The 12042-nt window shown below is 39.4% G+C and overlaps 1 protein-coding gene across 1 annotated transcript in view; it reads right to left on the minus strand.

The window, feature by feature from the left end:
• The window catches only part of DNAJC24 (DnaJ heat shock protein family (Hsp40) member C24), a 30165-nt gene that overhangs the window by 9430 nt on the left and 8693 nt on the right, over window positions 1-12042 (minus strand). Inside the window, exon 3 of the mRNA XM_080931066.1 lies at window positions 5087-5225. Coding sequence (XP_080787192.1) covers window positions 5087-5225 — 139 coding nt within the window. The remainder of the gene's footprint in view (window positions 1-5086; window positions 5226-12042) is intronic.

The following is a 12042-nucleotide window of genomic DNA, read 5'->3' on the forward strand; positions in this document are numbered from 1 at the left end:
GTTTCTCAACATTGTTTATGTATTATTTAACTTTTATGTTTTTATGGTCAGTTTCTGAAACAGAGTCACTGAACCTGCTATCCTGCATTTTTGGCTCTACTCTACCTGCTAGGTAGGGGTCTTACTTTACCTGTTAGGGGGTCAGGACTTATCCTGGTCTTTCATTATCAAAGGTTTATACATATTATATGGGGATGGGGAGAGTGACAGGGAAGAGCCAAGAAAGTTCTGCACCCCACCCCCAGCCTCAAGAGAGAGAGACAGAGAGAGACAGAGAGATCAGGGACTGGGAGCAGAGAGCAGCAAGAAATGGAAAGGCCCAGTAGCTGTGGAGTGATGAGGCGATGAGCCACAGTGAGGACGACTACAGGAGCTGTGAGGAAGAAATGAGTGAACAGGAAAAAGGAACTCGAAGGAGAGATGTGACCTGACCCACTGACCCACTGAGGGCAGTGAGCAGAGCAGAGGTAACCAGCAAGGCCAGCTCCAGTCTAAGCACAGAATGAAACACCGAAACGACCAACTTCAACTGGGTCAAATAAACACACAGAAATTGGGAGTGGTTAAAGCAGAAAATAAGTACTTCCTAAAATCCACCAATCAGTTCCATTAAATCAGACCCCCCAATGGTGTATGCATTCACACCACAATTACAAATGTATTTTTGCCAACAGGTTTTAATTGTTAGAAACTAGTTAACTTTTATTCAAAATTAATAACAAATAATCTTAAGATACTTTGCATGGTAAAAACAGTGACAACTCAGATGAGCAGGGGACCCCCTTGGAGAGTCCTTGTGCTCTCCTGTCTGTCCTAAGACACCAGTCTCAACTGTCTACATGGATTTTCTGCATCACTTCACATACTTATTTTCCCAGAAACAGTCAGGAAAAAAAAAAAAAAAAAAAAAAAAACTCTTGATGCTTATCTACAAGTTTTTACTTGAAGCAAATTTTTACAGTCAGTTTTGAAATTCCTAAAATCAAACTGAACTCCTAATCTGATTTATTCAAGTATATTGTACGGGTCAGCATTAGGACATAATTTACACAATTATCTACCAGCCCCAAGTGGTATCTGCCCAAATTTATATTATTTACATTTAAAAACACATTTCCCATTTCTTATAATATGTCTTAAAACATAAAAGTCCTTTCAGAAAGAATTCCAATTTTATACTTAATATTTGGTGATCTGATAGATGAATATTTGTGGAGTTTTAAAGATTCATTCCTCATTGGTCCAAGATTTATTTCCTTACCTTCCATGTTCAAATATTTATCCTAATAAAGAAATAAAGTGGATTGCATAATAAAACACCAGAAATTACTCGCTGTATCCAGCAAAGAGGAGCATGTTAGCTGTATGTTCTGGAAGACCCCTCTCTGCCAGACTGCTGAGGCATCTACTTGGGCACAGTACACAATTAGCCACACTAACTGAGAACAAGATGTATTTTAATATAAGGCATCAACAGGGATTCCAAATACATTCCACTTATTTTTAAGCTTTAGTTGATCTGATCAACTGCATTTGTCAGCTTGTACGTCTTCAGGTAACAGAAATAGCTGATAGCTCTGCCATCTACAGAGACATTGGGACACTGGGAACCGTGCAACAGAGCACTGCAAAGCTACTGAATCATATTCCCTGCAACTTCCATGTGATACTTCTGTTATTTTAATGTTTTTAATATATTAAAAAAAATCCACACAAGATTTACAAAAACACCAAAATCTTTTTCATAGCACTGTTCATTTGAACATTTTACACATCTTGAAAGAGCTCTCCAAGTATGCCGCTGGTTGGAAGCGAAGCCTGGTCTTGAATAACTACATGCTTTCCAAGCTCCTAGCAGTGTAAGAGACATCTTTACCAACAACATGGGAAATATGTCAACTGGAACTAATTGGTTATTTTCACTAGTTAACACTGTTTACAAAATGTATGATCTCTGGAAACCCAATATTACTCCTCCTCTTAGACTTGTTTTCCTTTGCCTGACCAGCTCTTCCCTAAAATGACAAGAAAAGGAGAGAAAAGTGTATTTAACTTAAGGCTATCTGCCCTACTGCCACATTTTCATTAGAAATAACCTACTTAGTTGTTTCTTTTGAGAAGCAAAGAGCTATGAATGCCAAGGGTCCTTTTCTGGATACACCTATGTCTGTGGGCAATACTGATGAGACTCTTCTGTGCTACATGGAAAAAGCACTGAATATCAACCACTGAAGCAAGCACAGCTTAAACTTAGCTGCAAGTCAATAGCAGGTAGGCAATAAATACACTTAACACTGCAATGAGAAGGTTTTACAACAACCATCACCACATGCACACAGAGTCCTGCATCACAAAGCTATTCTATTTCCCCAGGGGTGACCCAGAAAAGCTGAGTGCTCTGACCTGGTTTGAGCAATTCTCTCTCTTGCTATCCATGTGGATCTTTAACAAATTAGCACCCTCAAACGTTTCCTTATAGCAAACCTAAATCCTGTTAGAGATTCAAGTTCATTTCATTTGCTTTTGAAAAGCCACTTATTGATAAGTAAGAAGAAATTGGTATTAGTATTCAGGTTTATCACGAAAGTTTTTGAAAAGCAGCTATAAATATAAGGTTTAAGTATAGGACATGAGTGCTCACTGTCAACAGCAGGCCAGTAGCTGTTTAAAATGGAATCAGAGCACTCATGTTCAGAACTTCTAATGAAGAGCATACTTTACATCGCATATGAAGGTAAATGCTACATTTCTACTATCCTAGAACAGCTCAACTTAATTTGAAGGAATAAGTTCACCCATTTGAAGAAATGGCCAAGCAAACTGACATGTAATGTCAAGTTTATTTATCAAAGCATAATTTTTCTGTTGTGATATCATCAGTTCCCTACGAAAGTCCCTCAAGCTGCAGACGCTAACTTATTAAAAACCTAAAACTGCTCATTCAAAGCTCAAAAGAAACACGTAGTTCCAGCAGTTTGTTGAGCCCTTGTACTTATACCATCTTTTAAGTCACTCTTTATATACAACACTGTACTTACTATAAACCCAATTTCCAGGTTCTTGGCAATTTTAGTTTATCCTACTGCATGACAGAAAAAGAAAGTAACTTCATGACTTCTGCTCTCTTCTTACCCTTTGGAGAGCAGACTTCTAGTCAGTTTCACTCACATGATCTTTGTAGTGTACAAGCTACAAGTGGCAAAAATGCTAACCCTGAACATCATGTCTCTACATGCTTTATTTTATGTGTATGAGATTTTGCCTGCATGTATGTCTGTGTGCCATACACAGGCCTGGTGCCCACAGAAGCCAGAAGAGGACTTTGATTGCCCTGGGACTGGAGTTGTAGATGGTTATGAGCTGCTATAAAGGTTCTGGGAATTAATCCCAGGCTAGTGCCCTTACTCCAGCCCTATCCTATACTCCTTAGAGTACAGTTTTGTGTGAATTCTTAAGCAAACTGGTACCCCACATTAGTAAAGATTAACAAAAATGTGAAGAAACACCGTCAGAGAACTCACATCTCCAATTAAAGAACTCTGTGGCTTTATGAAGCTGGACTAGCTCACACTCAACATTACAACATACTCAAATGCATTAGCTCTAATACATTCCTAGAAACTTATCATGTGAACCCTGTCTATAAGGATGGACCCATGGATAGAATTTGTTCTCAGTTGAGGGTACTTCTACATTCTTTCTGCCAGAAATACTGTCTAATTACAGAAACACACACACACCCCCAAAATGAAGACCAGGTATGTAAGGAACATTTAAAAATCAATGCAAATCCCTTAAAAAGGCATACTCACCAGGTATATTAAATATTAAATTACAATAATATTAAATAGTGAAATTAAACAACACACTGACTGATCTTTAAAAAGGTAGAAAGGCCCAGATGCGATTAGTAACACAACAGCAGCATTACAGACAAATGCTAGAGCTGGCGTGCAGGAAGCAGGAAGAAGAATGCTGCAGGTCCGAGGCCAGCCTGGCCTCATGGTGACCAGCCTAAGCTATAAGAAAAACAAAACAAAACCCTGTCTTGATGAACAAAGCTGAAAAAAATATAACACCACTGAAAAATAAATATGTATTTTACTGGTATAGCTTCCTCAGATACTATGGATTTCTACAAAGACTGGCTACATTTTATAATATAATTGAAACAAAGGCATGATTCTCAAATTAATTTTTCATAATCTTAGCAGTAGAAGCCTTAAAGTTCATTTGATGAGGTGGCTAGTGTGCTGGTGTTGGCATGGGAGAAGAATCAATAATCACCCAGACACCATGAGCTTCCATAAGCACATCTCAGTCGGTGCCGAGCCTGATGTGCTATTGAAGAGAAGCAACTGAGTGTTTTCCCCACGGGCTGAAACTGATTATTGACTCCCCCCATTAGCATGTAGGGTGCTTATTGAAAGTCCAAATATAAGGCTGAGGGAGTCCTGTCCCAAGGCCAGTGCTGAAAGACAGCCTATCACTTCGTGTAACTACAGTTCATGTGTGACAAACCTGACCTACATTTTTCTTTCTTTCTCCCAACAGCTTGTCACTGTTTTAAGGAGCTATTTTCAAAAGGCAAAAAGAAATGACCTTTAAAATGATTTAAGCAATGTGCATTCCTAAGGCACCATTGACAGCAGTTTCATGAAGAGTAGCTAATCATGAAGCCTACCTTACAACAAAGGGCACAGGCAGCAGAGCACTGGAGGAGCTAACCCTAGTAAAAGCCGCCTGTGGATGACCATGACTATGGCTCATAGTCTTCCAAATACCATGCTTAAGATTCTAATGCATACAAAGCTAAGTTTAATCCCAACAAGATTCAGGCATATACTGCATAACACGTGGGGTTTATAACTGAACATTTGAGTAGTTTACGGAAAGCTCCTTTCGTGTCTTCCAAGAAGCTACGCTTCAGCAGTTTTGTTAATTTCTTAAGAGATACACAATAATCACTACTAAGAACAGGACAAGGAACAACAGTGGTGATAACTGGATGCAGAAGCTGGGAAGTGCTCCCTAGACCTGGGAGCACTGCTTTCTAGAGCTGCCATGGCTCTGTTTCTTCACCTACCACGCCGCAGCAGGTCATACTTCTTCTTGGATTCTTCATTCCCTAGAATTTTCCATGCCTGATCAATTTCAATGAACTTCTGCATACACTCCTCCACGGCCCCTGCTGGCACGTCTGCACTTTGTTTATCTGGATGATACTGCCAATCAAAAATAAGGGTGGTGAAGAGTTGAGTAGAGGAGGTTTGAAAAGAAAACCCACAAGACAAACAATCGTAAAGCTGAGCTTCAGTTAAGAAGATAATGAGAAGATGAAAAGGAAGATGCCAAGGCCATGAGACAATAGTGCTGGGCACAGGAGACAACTGCCAGGCTAATTAGACCACTGCCGTAGCTGCAGATCCACCAGTGACATGCTCTGTCACAACGTGCAAAGGCAGCATTTTCTGGATCATTTGCTCATGGAATCACTGGTCTCAGAGACAATTTACCTACAGAAGGTGACTAACACAAATAGAAACTGGTTTGTGCAGAGCAGCAGGACCTGAAAACGGAGGAGCACAACCCGCACAAAGGAAGGCTTCCTTACAGAATGTATTTGAGTGTAGATATGGTTTAAAAATGGACAAAGATAGTTTTCTTATGAAATTATACAGCCATAACTTTAAACAACCTCAGCATAAGACTTTTCACATTCTTCTCAATGCTGACATTTCATAGTTTCTAGGCCACATTTATAAGGAACTCAATAGAACAGTTTAATATAAATTTATTAAACATCTTTCTCATATGAGCTTTTTAACTCTTATGAAATTTTCAGTAAAGTTTTCAGTATTTATACTATTTGATCAAAACCAAAAAGTCCTGACCAGGTCATAATGGAGAAATGCTAACTGCAGTGCAGTTTGCTGGGGCTTCACTCACCCTACCCTTTCCTCTTTTTCTCTTTGGTTCTCTTGTCTCTCTGTCAAACGAGTCTTTCAAGGAACAAATGAAGAAAGATTAAGTTTAGGACACTTTACTTAACAATAACAGGCCAGGTACTACTGATGATCTGATGGTAACTTTGTTCACTCAGGCACATCAGAGACCATCTGATGGTAACATTGTTCATACTAACACATAAGAGACCATATAACAGCTGGAGTTTTCCAATCAGTGTTACTTTGAAAGTTTTATCAAACATACTACAGAACACATTAAAGTTCAAAAAAAACCTAGTAATTTTTTTCGTTGTTTTATTTCAGGTTGTTCCAATATAACAAGCAAATAGGCATGCCTCTGTTCCATTACACGTGGGTGAAGATAGATCACCACAACAACCACTGGCTTCCTTACAAACATAAGTTCACTTTTTTTTTAAACCGTAGGCTTTAACAATGAATGCACTGTTGTGGTGACACACCTCACAATGTTGCTGGTCATTATCCAAAGAGCCAAAGGGATTCCGCCACATGGTTAAAGAGCTAGTAGATGCCATGCATGTTGGGGCAAACAAGGAGAACTATGTTTCTACTTCAGCACACTTTTCTCTTTATGCCACATTCATCAGTTACTAGCAGTTACACACCTAAAAACTATCTGTTATTATAACTGAGGAAAAGAAAGGAAGTCTTAACTGCTTCATCTTCTGCTTCTAGGATTTATTAGTGTTCATAAGCATTATTCCAGTATCCCAAAGTTCCAGATAGTCAAGGGAAAATCCAAAGCCAAGATGTACTAAAGCTCGCTAACTAATGCATTTCTGTAATAATGTGAAGAAGAAAGTTCACTATGCTCACAGTTACTGTATATAACATCCAAATATGCCACCAGTGCATATTTAAGATACATTTCAAAGCTAGGCCTGGTGGCTCCAAGTTTCAGTTTTTGTACTCTGAGAAGCTTAAGTAGATGGACTGTCAAAAGGTCAGGTTGGGCTAACATATAGTGAATTCCAGGCTACCTTGAGACCCATGGTGAATTCAAAGCTAGACATGACTAAACAGTAAAGCCTCATCTCAAAAACCAAGAAGAATAAATTTTAATTAAATGCGGAAACATTTGATCTCAGTATAAGTATTAAACGATGCCCTATAAATATCATTCTGTTTCTAGAGAAAGAGCAGTGTGTATTAAAAGCTTGGTAATTTTAACAGACCATTACAAAATATCTATTTGATAGACCTGACCAGGTAACAATCAGATGAAGAAAACTCTTCAAAACTAGGAATTAGCTCATGGCTGCTCCAAACTGAATGGTACCATTAACATTTATTATGAGTTCTATAATCGTCAATGTAACCCAAACTTCCTCTAACTTGGTATTTTCCCCATTATTACTGAAATAAGTAGCTTCCCTTCTGAGGCTTGTACTGCTAGCATTCAACATGATGCTATAGCAGACAGTTAATAGATACATTCCATTAAGAAATGGCAATAATCCCAAGAGCTGACAAATGAGACTCCAGGAAATTAAAAAGATTCTTCATAGCAAAGAAATAGCCTACAAGTGGAAAAACACCAACTATAATCACAGAGTTATTAAAACCTATATAAAGACTACATAAATAACTATAGGGCTGGAGAGATGGCTCAGCTGTCAAGAGCATTGACTGCTCTTCCAGAGGTCCTGAGTTCAGAGGAACCCATAATTATAGCTGGTGAGAATATGAGCCAGTGCGGCCACTGGCAAACCACTGGAGAAGGTTCCTTAAAAGCCTAAGACAATCACACGTCCCAGGTAAACTTCTTTTGGATATACTCAAGCCTGACAAACGAAATTCAACCCCTGGGACTCATATGGTGGAAGGAGAAAGCTGTGGAATGGCTGTGTGTGCACACACAAACACAAATAATAAAAATGTAATGTGGAAATTGTAGAAAGAAGAAAAATATTTCACCTGAGGATGCTAAAAATCTCACTTTGTTTTAACAGCAATCCCAAAGCAAAATGAATGTCTAAGAAAGGAATAATATTGCCTATGGTGGTCTCTAATAGCAACCAAATATATCTAATTCAAATTCCTGGCTCCTGTCATTATTACTTCATATTTTCATTTTGCTGTCCCTCAGAAGCAGAGATAACACTGTCTTCATGCTTCTAGAAACCTTAAAGACCCTGTGATGGGGCTCCCCAAACCTACCTCCTTCTTCCTCCAATCCATATTTAATTCTTGATGTTTTACTGTGTTTTTTTAATTTTGTTTTGTTTTGTGATGTGTTAACCATAGTTGACACCATATGAGTGGGGTCTGTGAGACAAGCAGGTTTGTCATCTTTTTCAAACATGGAAGAAAGTGAAGCCTCCCTAGTCAGCAGGTGATTAGAACTATAGGCACATGCACTGTAGAGGATGAATGGTTTTAAAGTGAGTTTCTATGTGTTGACCATAACCTCAATCACTATCTTTTTCTGAACACAAAACGTAATTTGGGATGAATCAGAGGCAGTCGAGCAGACTGGGTGCCTCTGCCATTCCACGTGTACCACATTCCCATCACATTTCTGCAGGAGAGTCAATGCTCATGAGGAGAGACGGGAAGGCCAGGAAGGGTATGGAATTGCCTTGTCTGTTCTTCAGGGACAATCCGTCCTTTCTACTGCGTCTCTCTCACTCTGCTGTAACCATTAATGACACTGGTAAAAACTACCTTCACACTTTTAAAAACTAGTGAGCTCAAGTGTGGTGACCAAGTGGTCTTGGAGAATCACAACATTTAGAGTCACAATTATTTACTCTAAGATTTAACAACTCACCATTGAGAGAGAGGGGAGGGGAAAGAGGGAGGGAGGGAGGGAGGGAGGGAGGGAGGGAGGAGAGAGAGAGAGAGAGAGAGAGAGAGAGAGAGAGAGAGAGAGAGAGAGAGAGAGAGAGTGAGAGAGAGAGAGAGAGAGAGAGAGATTCCTAAGTCGATGTACTAAAACAAAAAAGACAAGGAAGAACTCTTTCTCCCAAACACGTTATCTACACAGTTTTGAAAGGTGGTGAAGTAACTGTACTTAGTAACATCTTATAATTAGGACACACTTAAACAGAACTTTATGTTTTCACTTACAAAAGCTGACTGAGAAAATACCAAGTGATGTTAGACATTACTGAAATGAGCAAAAACTTCAAGTGCTGCTTTGTGGTGAAGTAGCTTGAACTAAAGTAGCCCTCCAGGGCAGGGCCCAGCTTATTAGCATTTGTGCACTTAGGAGGAATAATGCAGGTTGACAGGTGTGGTGGCTACAATCCCATGTACTTAGAGGCCAAGATGGGAGGACATGAACTCAAGGCCAGATTGGACAACATGGCAAGATACTGTCTCAAAAACAACACACATACGCACACACAAGCAAGCATGCCTATGCATATACTAATTAACCAAAAAGAAGACTTGTGATTTGTAAGTATCAAAATATATACTTTCTTTTCAGTTCCTTTGGGAATACCGAGGATAACTGAGAACTTTAAAGGATATATATTAATATGTAGAATACATATATTATTAATATAAACACATTCAAACTTGATGTGAAATATGTGTGCTTATGTGTATATATTTATATGTGTAAAAATATGTGTGTTTATTATATATGTATATATGTTTATGTCTTGTTTATGTGTGTGTGTGTGTGTGTGTGTGTGTGTGTGTGTATCTATGTGCAGCCAATACCATATGCTGCCTGTGAAGTAAAGTTGCAGGTTAATTGATTAGAACTTCAGTGACTGTAAAGAGGTTGGAAAGTTGCAAGTCTAGAACCTAATCACAATTTAACTTGGGCTACTTTTAGCTCCCTAACCTAAAGAAGTCAGACATTCTTTTCCTAGCCCTGTCTCAAACTTAACATCTTGTAACTAACAGATTAAAAATATTTTGGAATGTATTAAATTGAAAAATACTCTAGTTTCCATGAGCCAAAAGGCTGAAAGGTAACTGTTGGAGTAGCATAAATCTGTGTTCCTGGGTTCTAATTTGATTCCAGAATAAACTCCCATCCCCTTTAAGGTGAGACCAGCTGTGTGTAGAATGGCCTACGTGGTCTGGCTGTGAAACATCAGCAGCCCTTACAAAAGGACTCCTATGAATAGCATATGGGTTTTAATTCTGATAGAATCTGATAATTACCATCTTTCCTCAGCCCTCAGAATGGGCCTCAGTGTGAGGCTTGGTGTGAGGACATGGCCTCACTGACAGATAAACTGAACAAGACACACACATGGCTGCAGAACCAGGCTCTAGGACTGCTAGGCCTCTTTGAATCCCTAACCCTCCAGCCTCTAGAAAAGCCATCTTAGCATCATGGATGTTTTTTAAGACACTACTTGATCTACCTGATAGATTTTAAAACTTCTGCAACAGTACAACATTAATGGCCTTTGAGACCAAATCAGAGTTGGTTTTTGAGATTAGTGACCAGTAACTCTAACAAAGGGAAGAGGAAGGTTTGAAAGAAAAGGAGGAAGTGGGGAGCAGAGCAAGCAGGCAGAGGAAGGGGAAGAAAAAAAGAAAGGATTACAGGGGAAAGGGTGCAGGAGAACAGAGGATTTTGCACAACAGGAAAAAAGAAGGAAGAGGCTGAAGAAAACAAAGCTTGCATTATTCACAGTGTGAATGTTTTTCAAAGGAAGTACTAAGAGGTGGGTTTGGAGAAACTAGCTTCCCAGTGATGGGAAAGTAGGAAGTAGAGGCTGACCTCTCAGTACAATTTGAACAGCTACATTTAAAATTTCATACTAAACACTGACCTCCATCTTCCTCTGAGAATCACCACTAGGACACTGCAGACCCTCCCTGTTCTCTAGGTTCCTTCTTTCCTTTTGGTACAATTAAGGACATGAACACTGACCTAAGCTACAGTCACCCATGCAATGGAAAGAGTGGAGATGCACAGACAGCAGCCCTCCCAGTGCAGCTCTCCTGAGCAACCTGAGGCTGGCTCCTGGCGGCCACCAAGGCTACGCAGTATAATTAGGTGGTGTGCTCTGTCAGAGCGCTCCTGCTCTTCTTCTAGTAATTGATCATTCTGCCATATTAATGAAACGTGCACACTGGCTTGAATTCCCTCAAGTGCCTCATCCTTGAGAAGAAAAAGAAGAGAAGAGAACTGTGGCAGATGAACTCTGCCATTCTCACCCAAGTCAGCTCTAAATATCTTCCTGCTTCTGTTCTTTGCACAAATGTTTTTTGTGGAACTAAAATGCATAGCTTCCTTTAATTTTTTATTATTTAATTTTACAGGCCTTAGGAAGCTATCATGAAAATTAAGTGTATGTAAAAAGCACTGGCATTTTAATACTCATATATTCAAACTTGATGTGGCATTAAACACAAAAGACAAATGATGCTGACAGTGCTTAATTCCTTCCCACTCAATGATGAGAGAAATACACCTGAAATGAGACTCACTAAACAAGGAAGTGACCTTAATATGGATAGAGACAACAGGCAATGCTTCCTGGGCCATGAAGAAAACACATGATTTTCATTATGGCAAATCACAGTTATCATAAAGCAGCCATTAACCAGTTGGTGAGGAAGGGCTGCCAATTGTCTGTAGGAGTGATTCTTTAATCAATGTGAGTGCAGTTTAGAGGGATACGCAATGACTGACTCTGCTGTCTTCTTCACCTCCATAGTCTACCTGCTTCCGCTAAGACTGAGAAAGCGCTATGCCTAGAAGGACCACAGAGGTGCCCTTTATACTTTTATACCACACTAACATTATGAAAGCCAGAGGGGGAAAAATCCAAAGGTAGAGTCAAGTCTAACACACTACTGCCACCTAATGCTTAGTAACAAATTGTTTAAAGGAAGTCAACAGTTCATTGTTTTGTACAACTAACAAATACAACAGGATTTTTCAAAAACAGGCATAATTTTCCAGGGGTCTGTGGCTTAGAAAAAATGTAATCTATGTTAAAGTTTCCAACCCAAAGATGTGATAATTCTTCAAAAGACCCCTATTTACCACCTCACTACAACTCAGATACTGTGCCAGCCGATGAGACAAAGGAGAGATCCCTGCCCATAAGAGTCCCACTGTCTTATG

This window comes from Micromys minutus (genome assembly GCF_963924665.1).
Source record: "Micromys minutus genome assembly, chromosome: 17".
NCBI classification, from domain to species: Eukaryota; Metazoa; Chordata; class Mammalia; order Rodentia; family Muridae; genus Micromys; species Micromys minutus.